The following is a 25,480-nucleotide window of genomic DNA, read 5'->3' as shown; positions in this document are numbered from 1 at the left end:
TTACCTCTTAATCATCTTCGCAAAAATATGTGTTTAACACATTCGAGGTTGTAATAATTAAATAAAGATTTACTGTTTCCATAAATTTCAGTACATAATTTATTGCGAAAAACTGTAACAAAGTATTACATTTAATAATGTATAAAATTAAAAAAAAATAATTCCTCCATTTATTAATGCATAATTAACTAGATTTTATCGTTCTTTAATCTCCAAAAATTTTATTATTAGATGTAATATTTCGATAACTGGGCCCATTAATGAGGTTTTGGTGCATTTCGTGGTCTTTTGTCATCTTCATCAACTTCAAACCTGTTATCTCATCTTCCGATCTAATATTTTGTTTTTAAATCTATTTTGATCTTCAATTTGGCTCTTAATTAGTTACCTCTTCTACCTACAATCTTCTTTTTGTCAAAATAACCGACCCACTTCACTGTAATTTTTTTATTGTTTCTGTTTGATCAATTTTGTTTTTTGCCTTAACGATTGTATTGTTTGTTTTTTGTTCTGTATTAATAATGTCTAGACCCACTCATTAATGTCTAGTAAAGGTAAGTTACTTTTATACGAGTTTGATTACTAGGGAATGGATATTGGTGTACTTTAGTTGTTCGGGTTCAATTAACTATACATATCAGGAACGGTCGGCCTCTCTCTTTTTCCCTGTTTAGCCTCCGGTACTCTACCGTTTAGATAATTCTTCAGAAGATGAATGAGGATGATATGTATGAGTGTAAATGAAGTGTAGTCTTGTACATTCTCAGTTCGACCATACCTGAGATGTGTGGTTAATTGAAACCCAACCACCAAAGAACACCGGTATCCACGATCTAGTATTCAAGTCCGTGTAAAAATAGCTGGATTTACTAGGACTTGAACGCTGTAACTCTCGACTTTCCAAATCAGCTGATTTGGGAAGACGCGTTAACCACTAGACCAACCCGATGAGTAGGAACGGTCGGCATGGGTCAGTAAAAGACTACACCTCATTTACAATTACAGGTTCATCCTCATGTGAGTGGTCGCTTATTGTTCACGAGTTGAACAAATTGCAACGCACACAGGAATAAAAATAAAATTAATTTCTAAAGAATTTTTTTATGTTGCCATAGGAGCGGTCGCTATTTTCTTTATTATGGTTTATTTATATGACAAAGTTGCAGACCATACATGAGGATTGAGAATATATCACGTTAATATTTTCGCCCTCTTTAAAATGGAGAACGTTTGTATTTTTCAGAGTAAACTTTAAGGATCAATACTTCCTCCACGCATCTTTCGCCCGATTTAACTAAATCCATTTGATTCTTAAATCTGCCTTCGCCTTTCAGCTATAAGATATGCTTTTGCAGAATTATAGTAAGGCCGTTAGTTAACACCGGTTATCGAATATAAACAGAGAATATTTGATATTTCTCAAATTCCTCAGTTCTTTATTCCGTTATGATAATCACTTTCAGGAAAATAGATTCGAGCAAGATCTGATTTTGAAGATATCTGAAAAATGTTTGTAATTTAATTCTAAATTCCCTAAATTTTTAATGTCTTAATTAAAATTTTTGTTGTTGTATCTCGTTTAAAAACTCTATTATAAATCAGTGATAATGAGACTTAATTATTAAATCGCGTTGATGGAGATTGGATATTTATTTATTCTCTGTGTGAAATTTCAGTAGTTTTATGATATTTTTGCCGAGTTAGAAGGTAGTACAGGCAGCGCAACTAATCTTGATGCTTGGTCCCACGGCAGCGACAACTGTAATTATAATCATTCTACTATCCTTTTAGCATAAAATTTGCCTCATTGCTTAACAGCGATTATATATATATATATATATATATATATACATACTTATATATATATTATGTCAAATTTAATTGGCTCTCTGAAAAATGTTTAATTATCCAACCATTTTCTGCAAAAAAAAAATGTTGTTTTCAAAAATGCATTTTTGAAAAAGGTAAAGGTGACAAGAATTATAGAAGCGCTTATGTGCAGCTGGGAATTGTACAATAGCAGGCCTACATATAAAATTGTATAACATACAAATCAAAATGTATTATCTTCATTGAATGCTGGTGTACAATTTTATTTTCAAACAGACATTGAAAGGTTAGTGCAAAATAATGATTAAATAAATTGAATAAGAGAATAGGAAATTGTAGCAAACTAATTATTTTTAAATATTAAACAAAATAAAACTACTTTAATTAAGTGAACGCCATCCACTTCGCAAGAAATGTTAGAATTTCCGAGGTTACTGTCATGTCACTTTCACTATCTTCTTGTAAAGAATTAATAAATTATTATTCCAAAGTATTGTCAATAATGCGTTCTTGTCGCATATATTCAGCTTCCGTTTCCTTAACTTAATCCAATTTTTTCATTCATGTCTGCCACTCTATTTTCACATAGCCTTTGAACAACTTTGATATCAAAAGTTACGTTATGACTTGTTTTGTATCCTTTAAATTCTGACCAAATCATCGCGATATGATTTAAATCCGGGTGGAATGGAGGTAGTTGGAAAACGTCATACACTTTTTTTTGTAAAAGTTCGTCAAACACGTAGAAGTAAAGTTTTCCTTGTTTGCTTTTACCGATTCATACAACTGTAGTTTCAGAATCGAGGAAAAACGAGGAGCAGAAAGCTTCTATATCTACTTTATACCTTCTTTACTTGAATTGGAAATTGGTAATTTTTGTAAAACGGCTTTGTGATAGGGTGCGTTGTCAGAGATTACCGCAGAGTTATAAGTAATTTTTCGCTTTCATTTGACCTCTGTAGCCCATAGGACTAGTCTATTGATTAACTCGTCGTCGCAAATCAGTTGTTTAACAGCTGATTTGCGAAGTCGAGGGTTCTGACGTTCGAATACTAGTAAAAGCTAGTTGCTTTTATACAAATTTGAATACTAGACCGTGGATACCGTTGTACTTGTGGTTGAGTTCAGTTAAAAACACGCCTCAAGAATGATCGGTCTGAACCTATACAGCACTCATTTACATTTCGTACATATGATCCTCATCTCATTGGACCGTGGGGAGGTTGTTTATTGTTCACTAGTTTAACAGATTGCAACGTAAACATTAGGAAAATAAAAATTTGACCTTTGTAATCGTCACGTTTTTAATTTCCTTGCCAAGTTAATAAGGAGTTTGGTACAAAATTCATTTCTCCTCCGGCGAGCATTATAAGTCTGCTGCTGCCTTTTGAAATTCCCGCCCGTCACTTGCATCCGATTTATTTGTAGTGTGAGAAGATAATATATATGACTAGTCAAGGTATACTATTGGAATACTTTTGGTTCTAAATTTTTTTATGGCAGTCAGGTACTGAATACGCTTAAACTTTATGTCATGTCGCTCAGTGAGAACCTTCCTGATATTTTCCGTCTTTCTTCACGTAAAGCCCAATTCTTTTATTATTTTTCTCAAACTCGTATCTTTTCCTGAATAACCAACCTCTAAGCACTAACATTATCTTTTACCGTCGGAATTTGTTTATGAATTTCGTTTACAGTCCCTCTCACTACACATTTGTCAAAATCATCTAGTACACACTTCACGGGGTTTGTATTTTACTGGAATAGAGAACGAAGTCTCCGCTGGATTTTCGGCTAATTTTTATAGCAACTGCTTTTTCTCTTTTTTCACTCTTTGACTTGGGATCGCGACTCTCCAAATGCAGCTGCTGTTCATTCTTCACATTTTTTAATGTGAATTAGGAGTTATCTTCCTTTTCAGACTTCGGAAATCATCACCTTCTTGTTTCATAAACTCCTCATACACATTATTTATTATTTCCAGGGCCTCCCGTTTTACATTTTGTTTGTACGGTAGACTTAAGTTCACTCATAATTATTAAAAATATATAACCGATTATAAAATGTGAATACTTCCCTCAATCAAAACCCGAATAAAAAGAAACGGAATTTGAACTGTTTTTATAGAATAAACAAATACAGGACAATAATTAAAGGGATTATATTCAGCATTCGGTAACGTAGGCTTATAGGTAATTGTTAATAAAATTTAAAGTTAACGTAATTGTTAATTCGTTTGAGCTGGGAAATTGGATAATCAGGTCCCAGAACTGTAACTCCAGTAGTTTTTATCCGACGTCGAAAAACAAGTTTGTTTTTAGGTTTGTAGCACAACAGCTTTGTTAAATGACTAATAAATGCAGAAGATTTAGCAACAAAACTAATATAGAATTTAATTCTGAAAAATTAACGAAAATACAGCCAATAAAAACTAAATAGAAACTTTTAAAAATCAATTTTTATTGAAGTAAAACACACGAAAAATAGACAGAAAATCGTATTATTCTTTCTGTACCTTTTAAACATTCTTCAGCGTATCGGCATTTACGAATGAAAAGGTCATTTCCAACGTGTTCTTTTCTGTTGAACGCCAAGTAAACCATCGTTATATTGATGAACATCGTGTGATTCAGCATAGCCCAGGCACGCTTCTTTTTTTTGTACTAGGTGAATTTCATGTCGCACGGTTTGTCAAAAAACAAAGTGTGGCGCATCCTACGGAAAGAAAACTTTTATTCTTTTCGCCTGCAGAATGTTCAACTTCTGTCATCGGCTTCTATACAACGCTGATAAGGTAAATTCAATTTTATTTACTGATAAAGCCACTTTTACGAAAAACGGAGTCCTCAGTTTTAAAAATAGCTATTTATGGAGCGAAGACAATCCACACGGTACTGTGGAAACTAGTTTCCAACATAGATTTCGCATTAATGTTTGGTGTGGGATTACTTATCACAAATTCTGGGACCATTTGCTTTCAATGAAAACCTTACGGGAGAAGCATACGATCCACTTCTTTAAAAATAATTTGCCGGCTCTTTTGGAGGACATACCTTTACAAGCTAGATTGTAAATGATTTTCCAGTTCGATGGTGCAACGTCACATCTTTGTTTAGTAGCTAGAAATTACTTGAATGCTAATTTCTTAAACTAGATTGGACGTGGTGGACCAATTAATTGGCACCATGATCAACTGACTTAACGCCACTAGATTACTTCATTTTGAGGGCCGTATGAAAACGGCAGTACACCAACGAAGAGTTAGTACTAAAGAAGATTTACTCATTAAAGTATAAAATGCTACTGAATTTATACGAAACGTTCCGAAAAGCCACCGAAAATATTTTACGTCGGACACAGTGCTATGTACATTGTGAAGGAGGGAATTTCGAACTATTACTGTAACTGAGGTTCTCTTACCATTTCATGTATTTTATTGTTTTTTGTTTTGCTACATTAGGAATAATGTTTATTACGTACAGAAAGAAAATACCATTTTTTGTATATTTTGCTTCAACAAAACGTCGATTTTTAAAAGTTCCTATTTACTTTTTATTGACTGTATTTACATTAATTTTTGTCGGAATTAAATTCTCAAATAGTTTTGACATAAAATCTTCAATACTTTTTATGACATAATACATAATCATTTATAAACAGCAGAATTAGAAAATATTTTAAATTAATTCACAATACTATCCAGTAACGTAAAATAAGTTGTATTTACAAGAAAGCAATTTGCTTCTGCGCGTGAAACTTTACTGAATGTTTCAGTTTGGATACAGGTATCGTACTAGCCGTCATAGTCAAGCTTCATTGCGGCAGCTACCGTCCGAGGTGGTATTATATTATTCCCCGATTATTTTTCGGTAAACATCTGCTATTTAATTTCATTTCCCCCTTACGAAAGGTACAAGAGATTATATAAATATGCCCGATTAACTTTTCAATTAGTAATTTTTTTCTCATTCTCTGTACTTTGTGTGGGCATATACATCGGTAATGTACTAGTTTATGAAGTTGATATTTTAAGGTAAAAATGCGATTAAATATTTTACTTTAGTATGAGCGACCACGCACAATATCTTTGATACTAATCGATGAAATAAATAGGCGGGGGGACTTGTGTGACCAGCACTATTATGGCAGCTGCGAAGTCGATTTTATTATGAATCGTTACTGTATTTCTCTCTCCGCAGTAGTTATTTTAAAACGTTTTTCTTCAGCATAAAATGGTGACTTTTTAACTCCAACACACATTTACATCATTGTGGTACTGTATAATAGATGTATGTATATATATGCGTCCTATTTTCAATAACTGGTTATTTTCTGTTTGTTTCAGGAGATAATGGTGATGGAACTCGTCAAAAACGCGGCTTTTTCAAGAGTTTTTGGAAGAAATCTAGACATTATTCTTTGGAACAACAATAGCAGTCCCCTCCCCCGTGTTGTACTCTACCCTTCTTTTGTAAATCATAAAATGTATAAAATAAAATCCCTGGTCTGTTAATTGCAAGAATTATGATTGAAAGATGTAGTGTTTTCAGCCATAAAGATGTAGTAGGATTACAGAACATTTGTTCATTCGTTAATCCTGTTCAAGTTATTGATTGATTTGCTTTTAAACTTGTCTGAAGCAATTTGGTTAATTTTATTGCTACAATATACCAGTTTCTACGGAAAAAAACAATAATTTAATTACTGTGTAGTTAATGTTTTTATTACTACAATTTTGTATTAAAGTATATCTTATATTTAAAAATGCAAAATGTTGGTCCATATGTGTATGTCACTATTGTACATTGCCTCATATAATTTTACTGAAATTCTCAATGCTACTACGCTAATTATTATCAGAAACAATGAAAAATTCATATCCTAAGCTTTTCTTAAAGTATGTGTAATAATATACATAGTTGATCACAGCTTTGAAATTATTTTTTGTAAGATTAGCCCCAATAAATATGAAAAAATAGATGGTAGTGTCAGGCAAGCTGATTAGAAACTTGTAACTTGTTCAGCTAGTACAATATGTACCTAACAGAAGCTCAGGTATCTGATCAAGCTAAATATCTAGGTGTAAATGAGTAGAATATATAGTTTGCTTCTGTGTTTGTTGTGTATGGTTACCGACATGTAATTAAATAATATTATTACTATATATATGTTTATAACAAATATACAAAAATAAAGCTATTAGAATTATTCTGAATTAAGAACTCTTTATGTCGAAGTGGTTCATTAACCACTTCTTAATATAAGGATAATTTTTTTAACAACTCGGGAACTTGAAAATAATATTATCTAACTTTTTCATGGAAGTCAAGCTAAAATTATGATAAATACTTTACAAACAGCGATAAGGCTTGTTTTTTATCATGCACTTTATTTACAATTAGCCTGTTCTTGTCGTGGAAATCCAGAATGATACTTTTATTACTACAGTTTGTGAAATACACCTTCTGTACGTGTTACATACGCAGAAACTGTTGGGATGAATTTTATATAATTATAAAAATTGAAATGTCGTCACATATGTAATTTTTAGACGCAGTTCCACAGGGAGAAAATAAATTTCTTGGAAGATTCAGATGATATTAGGGTAAACACGATCCTATATCAATTTTAATGCTGTCTGAATTTGACATTACCTACTTTTACGTTATCTTATGAAGTATATAAAATCAAGCTTCTAGTAATTTCCAATTACTTACAAGTATTTGTCATATATTTTGAGGCTTTAATAAGTATTACGGCCAGGAAGAGGAAGAATAAAATTGAAAACGAGCGGCAAAGCATAAGAAGGGAGTAAGTGGTACGCAGGGGGAGAAAAAAAAAGGTGTAAATATATTTTTTACTTCTTTGTTTGGATCTAATAAATGAATAATTTTATTTGTGTTAATAGTTTTAAAACAATAAAAATTTGTAATATGATTATTTATATATACCCTAGATATTTGTGTATATAATTACTTATAATTTTAATTAGTTATCTTTCATTACTCTTATCTGTAATATATTTATTGGTTTTTTTTAATATATAATTTTATTAATCTTATTCAATAAGTAAAACCACACCCAGCCTCTCATATTGTTTGCTTTTCACAAACTGCTCAAAAATTTATAGACCGTCCTGATGGCTATTGAATTGAGAAATGAATTATTTTAACACTACTGTTTTCATTACATCAGTGAATAAAATTCTTTTGTTGATAGCGTCTTTTCTTATCATTTTATTATTAATTAAACGTATGTAACATATGATCATGAAATGCTATTTCAATAGTCATATTTATTGAAAATAATTTTCCTTTTATCTCAGTACTGTAAAATGTTCTGATGTGTAAGTCAAGAATGTAGGAAAAAAATGCATTCTAATTTTCAGTTTTTGCGGATTTTCTTCATTCAATAAATATTTTTGAATAGCATAAAATACTCTGTTCATCTTCATGTACCAGTTTTCTTCAGGCTTTTCTAATTAAGGTCAATATTTGTTTGGTTATACGTTTTATTTTAAATGAGACGTTTACCCTCATCTGCCGATCACAAAAAAGTATTTAATTTTTTAAACATACCAAAAAAGTAATTCAATATATAATAGTAAGCAAATGTTCTTGCATAGGTGCTCTGAGAACATCTTTGGTAAACAACATACACCAGTAAGCCTTTAACAGCAAGTTGAGAAGTGACCTTGACTTCCTTAGTTTGATTTATTGAATAAATTTATCTACCTTTTTACTAAAAATATGTAATTATAGATTTTGCACACACAAATGTGAAAGTATATAAAGCCATTTAATAAGTGAGGCCATTCGATACTGTCTTTTAATCAGAGCTATCAACATCAGTTATACTGTAGAAATCCTCTGTAGAAAATATTGTTTAAAAGCCCAATAATCCAATGATTTTTTTAAATACTTACAGAAACTTTCATTTTGTCCTATACCTCTGGTGCCTTTTGAATCCATTCTATGTTCAAAATATACAGGAAATACTGCTTATAATGTAGTTGAATTTTTAACTACAGTTTTTGTATAATCAGTTTTATTACTTGTTAATGGAAATATGTGTAAAATATTGCTAATGTAGTTTGCTGTGAATTATAAACAAAAAATGCTTTATCATATCAGTATTTCTTGCTATATGTAAAAATTAATTTTAATTATATTGTATTTACTAGATTATTGGATTTATTAGAATGTATTAATTTTTTCTTATGATGGGTTTACACTACTGAATATTTTCTGTAAAAGATAATTACTATTAAGAAGTTCAGGGAAGATTATTACACAGCAACTTGCATTTATGTGTTCTACTGAAATGTTTTTGTCATCATTAATGCAGTCATTATACTTAGCTATGTTTCTCAATAAATCTGAACCGCTGAGTTTCTAGATTTCTTTGAAAAATCATAGAAGTGTAAACTCACCATATAGTAGCTCAATGTTTATTTTTTAATAAATTTTTAAATGAAAGTAGATAAGCATTGAAACAATCAATTACTGATTTAACTATAGTTTTTAATGGAGTGTTGTCATGTTTAGCAATCAACAGATTATAGAAAATTTTTTATCACTATTTAAGTAATATTTGTATTAGTGTATAGGGACTGCAAGGCTGAACTCATACAACCAACATAATTGCAATTGTTTTATTATTTTTTTTAACAAAGACATAATTAAATGGAGAGTGCATATATTTTCTGTGAAATCCTGAGGGGTTTTTCCAACATTAAAAAAAAATTTATTACAAAAAAAATGTACAGTAGAGTTCACTATGGAATCAAGGTATTTTAATTTTCTGAATAAAATAACAATAGTAATGTTTAATGAAGACCAGTATTTAATGCAATGATATATATAATAAAGTATATGTTAAGTGGCATTTGGTGAGATTCCTTTTTTAAGAGGCTGTATAAATTAAAAGCAAAAAATGTTTAGTGTTTGCTGGACGCACAATAAATCCTAATCCAACACTTAACACTGCCAAAATGCCATTAGTTTTGTTCTAATATTAAGTAAATATATATATTTAACCGTACTTTTTTTATTGTAATATTATATCAAATTCATTAACAGTGTAATATGCAAAATAAAATTAGAATTTAGATTTTGTAATGGAAAACTGCTTTTTAACTTTATAAAAATATATTATTGGTATATAAGTAGTTAGAAATAAAGAAGTTGACTGTTGGTATTCATTTATTTCATAAAATACATTTTTAATATTAACGACAGAATCATTTTTCATGGTTGTAGTGTGTGCCAGTCTTTATGAACAGTAGTGTTGTAAATTGTAATTAGGTGTATAGAAAGCCTTTAGTGCTGCTAAGAATTATGTGTGTATGTGAATGAAACAAATTACTATATACTTTTAATATATTACAAACCACATAGGCCTATCCAACACGTATTGTGTAATAAATATTTTACATGTATTTCAAGATTAATAACTTTTTTCTATCTGTAAAGGTGTGTAATAAAATATTTTAAATAAAAAAAAAAATGTATTCATTTCAGCTGGAATTGTATTTTTTCCAAGGCAATATTGATGGGGCATGTGACCAAAATTCATAATCCTGTATGTGAAATTTTGTACTATATAAATAAACGTTTAACACTTTTAAATAATAAAAGTAAACTTAAGAATAATTGTTAGAAAATATTAAACCTGCATTTTTTAAGACTATTTAATTAACTGTGTTTGAATTCTGTAAATAAAATATAACAGCACTGTTTCCTGGTAAAATTACTGTGTTTTTATTTCCTCTAAATGCATTCTGTACATCAGTTTTCATAAATATTTTTCATCAAGATTCATAAAAAAAGTTACATATCGTCATCATAAACACGTTTTTCTTCATTCATTCATTAAAAATATATACATTCTAAATGTTTCAAGACATCACGAATCTATGGCACAAATAAAATTACTTCCCCCAAATGTAAATTAGAATGCCACAATAAAAAAGCAGTATTTATTACTGTTACAGAGTAAAATTATTACTGAGGGGAGGATAATTATAATTAAAAATAAAATAAAATAAAAATGGTAATGACAATTTATTTTAACATGCTGTTGAAATTACAGACCAACTTATAAAGTAAAAAATTTGCTTAAAATTATTTTTTAACCTTTAAATACTAAATAAGAATAATAAATAAATCTGCTATATTTTTTTCTAAGAAAAGGAATTACAAAGCTCACTATTTCACAAGTCACACTTAATTTGAGAAGAAAAAATTGTTACACATGACCAGTGTCAAAAGTAAGGTATAAACAGAATAAAATAAAAACACAACACATGACATAAATGCAACTTCATTTATTTACTATTTATTTGTAGGGGCCCATAAAGGGTATACAAAAATCCATTTAGATAAGTTGTGATAATCAATCGTTAAAAAAAAATATATACATAATTCCAGCAGCAAATATGCAAATTTATTATTAATAAACATTGGCACACATAAACTCTTGCAACAAGCACGTGCAAGAGCACGCAGGCATATAATATTTATGCAGCTGGAACATTCAATACGACCAGCAACATTTTCCAAAAAGCAAGGAGACACACCACATTAATAATAATAATAATAATCATATATCATACATTCCTTATTATATTTTCTATATTTGTGATTTAAGAAAAAAAAATGAAGTTGCAGATTAAGTTATCAGAACCCCTTTTTGACTTTTTTTAATTTTTTTGAAAAACACTAAAATGGACAATGCAAGTCCTTTTTTAAATTACACAACTTTATATATAATTATAATACAATATTTTATATAATAATAATTACTAGACAAAGTACTCAAAAATGCATTATTCGATGGTAATAATTAAATAATTCAATATCATAACACTGAAAATCATCGCGGTTTTTTATTAATTTTTTTTATTACAACGTAGCACTAAAATGAGCATTGTATGACCACCGTATATATAATAAAGATAGTATTATTGGAAAAAGTCTGATAACCATAATTATAATAATAATCTATTATATAAAAATCCTTGATCACATTTCATGCGAACAGAACCATTCATTAGCTAGCTCGTAGTAGTTTACTGAAGTTTTCTTCACCTGGCTGGAGCATGCGTGGCTACACCAGAAACAACTGTTGTTTGTTGAAATTCGGTCGCCTGTCAAGCTCACATCAACTCACAACTCCACTAATAATAAAAGCTAATTTATTTATTTTCTTAAATTGATTAATATTATTAATAAATTTTAATAAAAAAAAAAGTATATATATAAATTAACTTATTTTGATAAAAAAAAAAGTTAAGGAAAAAAATGGGACTAGAGTTTCCTTTTTCTTTAATGTATAAAAAAAATTTTTAAATGCAATGGGAATTCTACAAATTAGGTTTTTTTAAATTTAGTTTTTAATTGCAACATTATCTTTATGAAAACCTTAAAATCCATTTTATAAACTATACAAAAAAAAGCATGAATATCAATAATTCATACAATTACAAAATATATGAGAGGAATAAAACTAATAATATATATATATAGTACTAGAAATCAGAAAGAAGCAATAGAACTTTAAGAAGGTTTAACAGAAAGATATGTTGCTGTTACAGCCAAGTCCACACACTTGGAAGAAATCCACTGTAATTTCATATTATCATTCACAACATCCCATACACAAGATTTAATGACGGTAGAAAAATGCAGTTCTTGTTTGTCCCAATGAACACTGCTGTTCTGTTCGCTGTATTTTGAAATCCCTAGCTCCTGGTTCTGCTCCAATAAAACAGCCATATGCAGCAACATCCTGCAAATTTAAACAATGTACATCAACTATCGTATCTTTAAATGTTAACAAGCCTCAGATAATTTTATATGTAGATCTATAAGCATCATAACATAAACTACTCCATGATGTATCGCAGTTATGAACTATTCAGTATTTGTTTCCTAATCTATGAACATTTCCCTATTCTTTAATATTAAAAAGAAAAATGTCTGCACTGTTAAATTATTGTAAGTGGTTTTATGATTTTTCTGTCCACATAAGTATTTCAATGAAAAAGCTATAAAACAGAACATAGATTATATATTTCTTTATTAATTTTTGATGTCCTTCGGGTGTTATGTTAGAGCATGATATAAACAAGTGATTAATTTTTACATGATTTATTTTAATTTCTAGCACATAATGTTCATGCTTTTGAAAGAGAATAACATTTTGCCCTCACACTATTTTAGGACCAGTATAACACCGCTTCAGTTACATATAACAGATGATTGATATTGGACAGATCCAACTACTTACAAGTAGATGATAGTGATATATATATCACTATTTAAGTACCATGTACTGAATAAATATTTTTCCTGGTTTCAATTTGAAAAAAAAAAAAATACTCAAAAATCTGAATATCTGTACTGTTTTACAGAAATTATAGAATTACGATGTTTGTGATAGAATATTGTTTTATAATGTTAATGCATAAAAAAATTATTTTTATTTACACAAAACCAAAGATATTCCATACATAAATGCATCTAATTGTTTAAAATTAATACAATGAGTAAAAGATTTAATAATATAAAATGTAAATTGAAACATTCATTTCAATGTTCTACATAATTTTTGAATATTATACACTAACCTTGCAATAATACTATATATTATTATGGTTGAGCTATCATGCCCGTAAGCCAAAAAAAGAAATTTAATATTCTGTTTCCTCCATATAACAAAATGTTAAGAGATTTTTTTTTACAAAATTATATGTTCATAGTGATGGTATAACATTTTTCTAAATTTAAAACAAAGATTCCATTAGAACATATAATCGCAAGTGAAAAAAAAATTGACAACTGAACACTGTACCTACATTATACAACTAGGGTTATGATATTAATAAAAAAATCACTTTTTCTTGTTCTAACATGCATAAACATACTGAAACAAGATTTGCAATATGTAAAAAACAAGTACTAAAGATATAATTTTTAGCTTAGTAAAAATTATTTATTAAAAATAAAAACCAAAAATTCTGATGAAGTATAATCTGATATATGACATTACAAACTAACATCACAAATTCATCTTTTAATAAACATCTCAAGTGTAATGAACAAATAAAAAAAAACACTCTAACCAATTAAAAACCTTATTATATACACTTCTACACAGGAGCACAGATAAACAGAGGATATTAAAGAACAAAAAATTATCCTTCAGTAAATAAAAATGAACAATTGTCAAAACATGCAAGTCTAATTTGAGAAAAAACTATTACATAGATTATCTAATTTGGTCTATAAAATAAGAAAAATTTATATAGCATACCTCTAGTATCCGCAACCCACTAAGTAATCGCCAAGTTTTTCAACTACAGATGCAGCCTGCTGAGGCTGAATAGGGTCTTCATACAATGATACAACCACAGCTATAAGAGAAAAAAAAGCATAATTAGAATATATGTACAGACCAAATTATTATCTGTAACAATTAATGGTTCCAAAAATACCCATCAACAGACTGCCAATATAGATAATATAGAATCCCCAAATGGAAGTATTGCACTCATACTAAAATACAGGTAATTACAAAAGATTCATTGAATTTTAATAATGTACACATAAAATGAATACATGTAAATAAACAGAAACGTTTCCAAGTTTCAGGTAAGGTTTAGAGTGATCGTCGACAGCCCAGTTTATAAAATGGCGTTTATGCAACTGAAAACATTCTGTGTTTAGAGTATGAGAAATGTTTAACCATTGTTACAATGCAGTGTTTATTCCGGAGACGATTTGAAACAGAACCACCAGGCTGAGAACCGCTGAAGCATTCTAAGATGGTATCAACAATTTAAAGCCACTGATTGTTTGTGCAAAGGTAAAAGCACCAGACGCCCAAGCGTTTTGGATGAAATGGTGGAGACAGTTAAGACAAGTTTCATTAGTCCAAAGAAGTCAACACAACGCGCTAGCAGTGAACTCAATATTTCACAGTAAACTGTCCCACACCACAGGATCAGGTGATATACAGATGATGACTTAGCACTCTTAGATCTACTTATCTCACAGTTTGTGATTTTTTCCTTTAGGAGTATGTTAAGACTGTTTTTATGTGTCACCACACCTAATAACTTTGGTTGAGCCACAGGAACGCATTACAGCTGCACTTATGACCAACAATAGGGATATGATGTTAACGCGTGTGTGGGCTGAACTGGACTACCACACAGATGTGTGTCGTGTGATGAATGGAGGCCATATCAAACATTTATGAAGGTATGACTGAAACTTGGACAGTTTCTGTTTATTTTCATGAAACATTTATAATCTTATATGTACTACTTTTTTAAATACAAATTTTTAAAATCCAATGTATCATTTGTAACCACCAGTATAGTATATACAGTCGCTCCTAACCATGGAGAAATCATATTGATTGCAGTCATTTTTGATACAGAGAACATGTATAGCTTTGAAAGTTGTACATATGAAATGGATGCTATTGTGAAGTTCCAAATCTTCAACCAATCCAGCTTGGGAAACCTTAACAGTAAGTAGTTAAGCTATTGCCAGCACAACACTTAGGAACAATGAAGGATGCAATCCCCACCAAGGTCCTGTACTCCCCAAATGGGGTTAAAATTACAATAGATAAATATGGTTATGTACTCAAAGGCAAGACTAAAAAGGAATTTTAAGCCAGTCTTTACTATTTGGACAACATTAATTTTATCAAAATACAAGCATGTATGATTCGTCCAATGGAACCCAAAGAATTTAATATATATGCCGACGGCTGATTGTCAGACAGCCAAAAATATGTAATAGTTAGAATTTAATACCACTTGCATGAAGATGATAAATCTACTGTTTTAGTTTCTGAAAAAATATAATCCTTGGAAAATAGACAAAACCTAAGAAATGGAATCACCTTCAAGATCTTATTCTTAATATCTTATAGCAAGAATAAACAGCATCTTCTTAACTAAACTAGTTTCGTAATCTAATGTCCACATAGGGACTACTCAAAAGGTGATCATATAAATAATTATTATTTAATTAGAGAATGTTAGTGGTGGATATCATATTATCAGCAGAATAAAATGGAATCAAAACAATTTTTAGTACACATTATGGGACCAATTAACTAAAAATGAAATTGCCAAAATGTAGGATTAGGAGCAGCAGCAGTTCATTCATCACTACTGATGAATGGTTAAGATCACACACTCTTGAATTAATTATTTTGATCAAGATAGATATCATCAATCAATATTTGAGATAAACTGTAATCAATACCAGAAACTATTTCAGGGGAAATTTTCCAGTGATATTCCAACTATGTCAAATAAAGTGACCAACGCTATAATAAAATATTTTACACCATTCTAAGGTCTATAAAAGAAGTGTAACCGATGGTAAAAGATCAGCGAAGAAACCTTAACTAGGAATTGATTAAATATACACAACTTTTTCATATTTACTTTACTGGATGCCTTTACTTACCTTTTGTTTGAAACTTAAAATTTATTATACAAACTGAAACTGAACAAAAATTTAGAAGGGCATTTTACCCAACAGAAATTTGGTGTCCAATATATTAAATTAAAAAAATATATTATTTTTTAAAAGAATAGAAAAATCAGTGTGTTAAAAGTTTGTAATATACAGACCGATTCAAGAAGTGCAACTTTAAAGTATATAAAAATTTTAGATAACTTGCAGATTCAATTCAAGTCTCATTTCATAGCAAAACACATGAAGTTTTGACTTTTTGATTTATGTAGTTTGTTAGTATCAAATTCGGCCACCAGCGGTGTTAAAAATAGACATTTACTGGTGCGGAACGTGCTCACAGTGTTTTCATGATTCAACGTAATTTTCGTAGAGTGTACAGTAGGAAGCTTCCTCCTAGTAGGCATAAAATTTACTCTTGGCACCAAACCTTTGTTGAGACAGGTTGTTCTGTAAACATACAAAATCATCAGGATGCCACGCTTTCCTGACGCTGCTGTGGAACAACTCAGAGAAAGCTTTGCATGTAGTCTGAAGAAATCAAATATACATGCTTCATGTGAAACTGGCATTCCACAAACTTATACATAAATGACTGCACTTCAAGCTATACAAACTAACCATGGTTCAACAAATTACAGATGACATAATGTTGCTCGGCTGGAATTATGTGTGGAAATGGATAGAATTGCAGATAACAATACAATTTCAATGACAAGTCAATGTTTCATATCAGTGGCAAGGTAAACACCAGTAACTGCTGAATATGGAGTAGCAAACACCCTCATGAAACTTTGCAGCTCATTCATGGTAGCTGTAAGGTCAATTTTTATTGTGCCCTAAGCAAAGACTGTATGGTCTGTTCTTTTTCCAGGTACGCAACCGTAAATGGTATAGTTTATCAGGAAATGCTTCAAAGTTTTCTAAATTCCTCAGTTAGAGGATAACAACCAAGATGGATGCCATTACTATTGGCAAGGAAGGGCACCACCTCATTACTGCCTATAAGTCAGATTTTCTTGATTCTTGACTTCCAGGTTGGTGGATTGGTCATGAAGGTCCAATTACATGGCCACCTCCTCCCCAGATTTTACCTAGCTAAATTTTTTCTTGTGGTGGGGGTTTCATTAAAAGATCAGGTTAATGTACTTCCTTTGCCTGCTGTTCTTGTTGGGTTAAGACTTCAAATAAATGTCCAACTTGCAGGTTACAGTCTGTAATGAAATCGATTTACGTGGGATGTGTTTACAAATGGAATTCATATCGACCCAAGTGAATGTTCGGTGACAAATGATGTGTTTTTCTACAAAATGAGAACTCAACCAAATTCGTAATGTGTTTCAATAAATCTTTATATGCTTTTAAAACTGCATTCCTTTTTGAACCAACCAGTATAAAAAATAATCCAATATTATTTTCAAACTTCACCTATACGTAAAGACCATAATTTAATATAGACTTTCTTCTTAGAATTAAAATAAAACCACCGACTGCAACTAATGCCTTCTGCAAGTGGCCAGCTGGCAAAAAAAAATCTGTTACATACTCGTATTTGTTTTGCATATTAAAAAACATAAAAATAAAAATCAAAACATTAAAACAGATTGCTGCTTAAGGAGCCCAGGATGATATGATAAAGTACAATTCATGGAAAAATTCACATAATAATGATTCTCAGAACAAAACTAAACTGCATTAAAAACTATAAGATAAAAATTACAACAAAACATAAAAATATGACATATTATTTACTCTAAAAAGTATAAATTTATTATCAATCCATTTTAAGTTCAAATACTGACTTTAAATAGTTCTGTTATTTCTAACAAACACTGCAAAACTGCAGAAAAATATGATAAAAAATGCGTCTTTAAAACTACAATAAGGAAAGTTTACATTAAAATAGTATTTGAATAGTAGAGAAAAAAAGCAATGGCATACAATAACAGGCAGATAATAATCCTAATGGCAATTTTAAATTTAATCTACATTTTTTAATGTGGTTTCAAATTAATGTATTAGTGTTGATCTAAATCTTGTAATAATTAATAATAATATCTTAGTTAAAAAGTATTTTAATCTTAATAGTTAAAGACATTCATTTTTAAATGGTATCCTGATAGTGTTAACAAAAATAATCCCTCTGGCCTCAAACCAAAAATTTCTTGCACAGGAAGGAAAGTAAATACTAATGCACTACGCTACCCACATCATTCTTAAAACAACTCAAATCTAACCATTATAAAATTATTATTACAAAATAATTTTTAAACATATATTTTTTAATTAGGGATACATCCAGATATCTGTGCCAATTTTCTCAAACTATCTTATTCTAATAGAATAAAAAATAATGAAAACCATTTAAAACTTTTTAATACTTATTGTATACAGAAATTACAGTTGAACCTCTACATATTGAACTTACAGTTTCCTTGAAAAAATTTTGATATACAGAAATGCATATTGTAAATTTTTCATAATTTTCTGATTAAAAGCAATTATGTATAGTTAATTTTTAGGATTAAAGAAGAATGTAAAAAAAAAAAGTACAGAGATGTGTACCCATTTTGTAATGAACTGAACACTGTTACTATTACTACAACCTGCAATTTGCTTGTAGTTACATGTATGTGAACTAATGCCGTTATTTCAGTTGCCATGTTTGAGTAGCCAGAACCATTGCATTTTCACGTACGATGCATATGCGAGAGGCAGTGATTCAGTTGTGACAGCTCAGAGGTCATTCCGTTGTCATTTCAATGTCGGCTGACACAGAGCAGGCCCAAACTGGCAAACCATATTGAAACATTTCCAAAACACCACCAGGAGTTGAACGTATGGTGAAAAGCACGTATGGAGTGAGAGCAGCAGTTCTCTCCACAGTCTTCCGACGTTCGGCAAGGTGCCACGCAATAGCGTTACAATTGGGAAGGGAATCTGTAAATATAATTTTGAAAACCAATCCTAAATTTCATCCATACAAGATGATCTGCAAGCAGCAATTACTCCAAGAAATTATGAACAGCGGAAAGATTTTGTTGCAATGAGGCGCATTTCCATAACTGGTACGACAACCAGCAAAATGTAAGTACTGGTAATCAAAAAAACCCAAAACAAGTGTATGAATGACCTCTGCATTTGTTCCTTGTGACAGTATGGTACACGATATCTAGGCATTATGTTATTGGCCTCTACTTTTTTGAAAAGGAAGGTGTAGCGGTGACTGTGAATTCTCATTGGTACACGAACATGATTACCACCTTTATACAGCCAGCATTACAGCTCTTGGACATGGGTCCCAAAGTGTGGTTCCAACAAGATGTGGCAACAGCACACACTGCCACTCATTCAATGCAACAATTGTTTCCTGGTCATGTGATTTCCAGGTTCGGAGATGTTCCTTGGCCCCCTCGATCTCCCGACCAGAGTATGTGCGACTTCTTCCTGTGGGAGAACTTAAAAGGAGCAAGTGTATATCAAGAAACCCCATATATTACAGCGACTGAAGACAGGTACAGATCATGCAGGAGACAATGAACAGGGTCAGCTCCATTTCTCGACTTGAAACATGAATCAGAGAAGATGGTCATCACTTTCCAAATGTAATTTTTTCTACCTAACATAAATGGCATCTGTTTCTCCACATGTTCTAGCCACATAATAAAGTTTAGTAAAAATTTACCTATGTCGTGTTTATTCCAAAATGGGTATACATCTCTGTCACCCAGTACAAATATGTATGCAACTGAAAATTTTCTTAGAATGTACTAAAAAATGTTATGTTCATAAATAAAAAATGAAATTTTTATTTATTTTGGACAAAGTAGTCCCTAATGTCTTTTTGGACATAAATTTTTACCAAAGCAATTTCAAAATAATGTTCATGTTTATACAGATGTAAAACTTTCTTCAAGAATGTTAGGAATAAATCTCAAGCTGTGTTGGACAGTTTGGAATGTTTCCTTTCCTTGTTTCTAGGTGGTTTTTCAATTAATTCATCTTCATTGTCACAGTTATCTTTGGGTCAATATTGATCAAAACAGTAGTCTAGTATGCACAGATCAGTGGGGTAATCAGTCACAATCAAGTTCTGTTTCACATGTAAAATTTGCACTAATTCAAAACAGTCATTTATTTGTCCTAATGAAATGAGTTGTTTTCATGTTTCTTTTGTATTTTTGGTATCTGTTTACCCTTTATCTTAGGAAATCTTTTCTACAAAACCAGCTTCTATAAAAAAAAAAGCTAGATTCATCTAGATTCAAGCTAGATTCATCTACTTGAAAATTTTTAATTACCCCTTGGTCCACAGGTTGTAATTTGGTGTTGTATTAGGAGAGAAGAAAACAAGCTTAACATTAGTCAATTTTCATTCAACTGAACTAGGATGAGCCAAGCTATTGAGCACAAAAAGAAGCACATTTTGTTTGATCATTCATTTATCAATTTCTCCGAACAGCCAAGATGATTTTTTGTTAAAAGTCACAGTCAACTTCAAGTGAATTCATGTCTTTGAAACAATGCACACTGTTTACTTTTCCTTCACAAGGAGTTTTTAATTTCTCCTTACTGGTCATGTTTATACAAATAACAGCCATGATTCGTCCTTACTATGCTTTCCTCCAAAACATTTTTTGTCTTTGAAAGCAAGAGTTTTAATGAGCACACTTAAAAACCCCTGGTTTTTACATGGAAGAAACCCTGTTTCTTCCATGAAACACGCTGTCATATACTTTTAAAACTGTTTTCAGAATGTGTTTCACCGTTGAGAGCATTGCATACCCAAAACAAAAGCACTTTCATCTGATATTACATTTTCTTGAATGCCGTGTTCCTTTTTGAATTTACTGAGATACCCAGAGCTAGCTTGGAAGTTGGAAATTCCCAAATTTACAGTATATTCAGTCGCTTTATCCTTAATGAGCAGCCCAGCCGCAGGCATATTCTTGTTTCGTATCATTTTTACACATTTCAATACTGCTTCATTGATCGTGTCAAATTTTAAGGATTTAAATAATTTCCAATCGCCTTCTACACTTTAAAAGGCTTTAATAACTCAAATCATAATGGTTCAACATTTTTGGTACCATACTGATTGAAAATATGTACTTTATTGCCACGTCTACTTTTCAACCTGTTTTCAATGTCTTTTATTAAGCTGAACTTCTCTTTCACACTTAAAAGATTCCCATTTAGGGACCATGTTCAGTATAAGAAATCTAAAGCTAAACTGAAGTAAAAAGGTTGCTACAATTTAGGAAAGATTCGTAGAACAGAAGGTAAGAATAACATATAACCTCACCAGCAAGTGTTTATTATTTTTTGGTAAATAACCTTCTGGTCTTTCATGAATTTCTATTGCAGTAAGAATCTGTCAAACAGTCTTTTGCTTATTTAATTTATATATCCTTCTTATTAAGAAAATCCATAAGCGCTTTTTCACTGCAATGGGCATACTTAATTTTTTCTTATGTAAAAATCTTTGTTTGATGTATACAAATTTAATTCCATATACAGATACTGTTTTTCTAATGAATATTCAAGGTACCTGATAAGTCTGGTACACAGGGGTTCGAATGTATGTATATAAATGGCATAAGATGTTTTCATTAAAATCAACTTCAAATTTACTTTGTATACACTTACATTATTGTACAACTATATAACTGATGCTACTACCCTGGAATAGTGGTACTAGTTAGTGTTTTTTGAATGAACAATTTTTAATTTGTTAGATGTCTGTTTATCAAACAATTATTAGTTTACTTTAAGTGATTAATGATAATCCCTTATATATATATATATATATAATTCTTTATATAATCCCTTATCCCCTATAATTATAATCAATATATGAGGTCGTTTAGTATTTAAAAATGTCAAGATTTAACAAAGAACAATGATTAAATTATGTGCAATATTAAGAAAAACGGCAATTAGAATTAACTGAAATGTAAATCTTTTTGACTGGACTGTCTGTTATGGGTGATGAAACTTAATGCTTCAAGTTGCACAGTCCCACTTGAATGAGTATGCAGAAATGTAATAGAGATTGTAAAAATAACAAAAATCAAGTGAAAATAATGCTAATTGCAGTTTTGAAGATATCATTTTGAATGAATTCTATCAGAATTCTCTAGCAATAAACTACTAGAAGCCATTTAACATTCCTCTGTTAGATAGAGCATATTTATAAGCAGTTTCCATCTTTAACAACCAATTCATGCCTATTAAGGCATTTTTGCCTTCTCTGAATGTTTGTCCAGTTCTTAGTTACCAGTTTCAAAATCATGACAATATGTTAAAAAAAACTCAGTAGGACTGGTATAACTTATAGAATAACTTTTGAGAACTGCTTATATAACTGTTTTGAATTCAGTTAGATCTGTAAATTATTTATTTAAAAATACAGTAGCTACTAGTTATTATTAAGTCAGGATTTCACGTTTTGATCATAAGTGGTAAGCATATATCTGAAAGTTGAGTTAGCCTTTGATAAACCATGCATCAAATATGTTTTCAAGACACTTTGCACTGAAAAGCTTGTTTTTCATATGCAGGCGTCTTTTATTCATCTAAATCTTTCAAACTTTTATCAATGTGTAATACAATACACATTGATATACAAGATTTCTATATACTTGTGTAAAGTAATTTAAAATTACAAAACCCCCAAAAAAATTATATATTTTCCATTTTTACAGAAAGATAATTTTTTTATTTTAGTATTCATATTCGTTTACATTCATGGAAATATCTCATTTTTTCTTTCTAAGTTATGAGCTATGAAAAACATTTTTATTAAAATATTTCTATGTTATGTCTATATCCTTCTTTTTCCCCTCTAAAGTTCTTCAAATGTCTTTAAGGAATCCTGGGTCTTTGTGTTTATCACTTCTCTGTCTGGCTCTTCCTCCTCTATGTCATTGTCATTTTCATCTCCTGTATCTTGCATGCTCTTAACAGATGAATGATAAATTCATCATTGAGATTTCTGCATTGGGTAAATTTTAACCCATATACTGAACTGTTCAATTCAATCAATAGTTCCATATCTTGTGAAGCAGTCCCTTGAATCAATTCTAATGCTTCTTTTTTAATAAACTTTCAAAACATTTATGTTACAACTGACATCTTTGTTTATTACTGATTAATAAACAAATGTACGTCTGAATAAACACCTAACAAACCCACACGGCAGCCGAATGCACCACATAGTTCTAAGCTATACTGCACAGTAACTTTCCAAATGCAATGCATTAAAAAAAAAAAAAAAAAAAAAAAAAAAAAAAAAAAAAAAAAAAAAAAAAATCGACAAAAACCTACACAATTATGTAATTAAAATCAGTACTTTCTTATTTGATTGTAATAAGCAGTTGATCAGATTAAAAAATTATATCATATTGACAAGATACATCTGTCTACATTCTCAATATTACAAATATCACAATTAACTTAATTGATGTAGGAAGTTGATGAGAATGTACAATCTTAACTAGGGAACAACACTGCTAGTGTTTAGCAGCATACTTTAAGCTGTAAGTGTCCCTTGGGTAATGGAAAATGAGCAACACCACTGGCAGGCACTAGGCACTCTAGTATGAAGAAAACTGTCTTTTCAGAGCTAAAGGACCAAAAGCAATACTAAGAATTATGCAATAGAACCAGGTGGTGGCTTTTCACCTAAGAAAATGTAAATAAAGCACAATATGATAATTTATAAAGCTCAGTATATTTCAGAGATAGCAGAATGCATGTATGGATAATAACAGAGTTTAAAATTTTCTGTTAATACAGCTCACAAAAACCAATAAAAAACCTGAAACACATATACTGAATCTTCCAAAATTTACAATCATAATGAGAAATTTTAACACAGCCTTATCAGCATGGGGTTACAACAATTACACTAATATATCTGGCAAAAGGTTTGAAGATCCTGGAACCTATACACACTACTTGGACTCAACCACCAACCTAATTCTAACACTTGTGTACTTGGACCTGATTAACCTTTCTTAACAACCCACCGGGTTGGTCTAGTGGTGAATGCGTCTTCCCAAATCAGCTGATTTGGAAGTCGAGAGTTCCAGCGTTCAAGCCCTAGTAAAGCCAGCTATTTTTACATGGACTTGAATACTAGATCGTGGATACCGGTGTTCTTTGGTGGTTGGGTTTCAAATAACCACACATCTCAGGTATGGTCGAACTGAGAATGTACAAGACTACACTTCATTCACACTCATACATATCATCCTCACTCATCTTCTGAAGAATTATCTAAACGGTAGAGTACCGGAGGCTAAACAGGGAAAAAGAGAGAGGCCGACCGTTCCTGATATGTATAGTTAATTGAACCCGAACAACTAAAGTACACCAATATCCATTCCCTAGTAATCAAACTCGTATAAAAGTAACTTACCTTTACTAGACATTAATGAGTGGGTCTAGACATTATTAATACAGAACAAAAAACAAACAATACAATCGTTAAGGCAAAAAACAAAATTGATCAAACAGAAACAATAAAAAAATTACAGTGAAGTGGGTCGGTTATTTTGACAAAAAGAAGATTGTAGGTAGAAGAGGTAACTAATTAAGAGCCAAATTGAAGATCAAAATAGATTTAAAAACAAAATATTAGATCGGAAGATGAGATAACAGGTTTGAAGTTGATGAAGATGACAAAAGACCACGAAATGCACCAAAACCTCATTAATGGGCCCAGTTATCGAAATATTACATCTAATAATAAAATTTTTGGAGATTAAAGAACGATAAAATCTAGTTAATTATGCATTAATAAATGGAGGAATTATTTTTTTTTAATTTTATACATTATTAAATGTAATACTTTGTTACAGTTTTTCGCAATAAATTATGTACTGAAATTTATGGAAACAGTAAATCTTTATTTAATTATTACAACCTCGAATGTGTTAAACACATATTTTTGCGAAGATGATTAAGAGGTAAATGAAAAATTCCAGTTTCTGAAGTCAGCATGCTTCACTACATTCACTAGTCGGTTATCATTTTCTATTGTAGTTAAAAGAGTCGTATTAATGACTGAATACATCGGCATTTCGTCAGGCTTGGCTTGCCGATGAGCAACATATTTTTAGACGTGTGCTAAGTTT

The 25,480-nt window shown here is 30.6% G+C and overlaps 2 protein-coding genes across 8 annotated transcripts in view; one reads left to right on the top strand and one right to left on the bottom strand.

Moving 5' to 3' along the window:
* LOC142319586 (uncharacterized) overlaps nucleotides 1–10,338 on the top strand; it is a 917,667-nt gene extending 907,329 nt beyond the window's left edge. For all 7 annotated transcript variants that reach the window (XM_075357048.1, XM_075357044.1, XM_075357043.1 and 4 more), the window contains one exon: nucleotides 6,176–10,338. In XM_075357048.1, coding sequence (XP_075213163.1) covers nucleotides 6,176–6,264 — 89 coding nt within the window. In that variant the 3' untranslated portion in view covers nucleotides 6,265–10,338. The remainder of the gene's footprint in view (nucleotides 1–6,175) is intronic.
* An 805-nt stretch (nucleotides 10,339–11,143) lies between these two features.
* The window catches only part of chic (profilin chickadee), a 41,695-nt gene continuing 27,358 nt past the window's right edge, over nucleotides 11,144–25,480 (bottom strand). Inside the window, exons 3-4 of the mRNA XM_075357051.1 lie at nucleotides 14,149–14,248; nucleotides 11,144–12,621 (exon numbers count right to left, since the gene is read on the bottom strand). Coding sequence (XP_075213166.1) covers nucleotides 14,151–14,248 — 98 coding nt within the window. The 3' untranslated portion in view covers nucleotides 11,144–12,621; nucleotides 14,149–14,150. The remainder of the gene's footprint in view (nucleotides 12,622–14,148; nucleotides 14,249–25,480) is intronic.

Source organism: Lycorma delicatula, chromosome 2 (assembly GCF_047948215.1).
Source record: "Lycorma delicatula isolate Av1 chromosome 2, ASM4794821v1, whole genome shotgun sequence".
In the NCBI taxonomy this organism is placed as follows: domain Eukaryota; kingdom Metazoa; phylum Arthropoda; class Insecta; order Hemiptera; family Fulgoridae; genus Lycorma; species Lycorma delicatula.
This window is presented reverse-complemented; position numbering and strand designations above follow the sequence as displayed.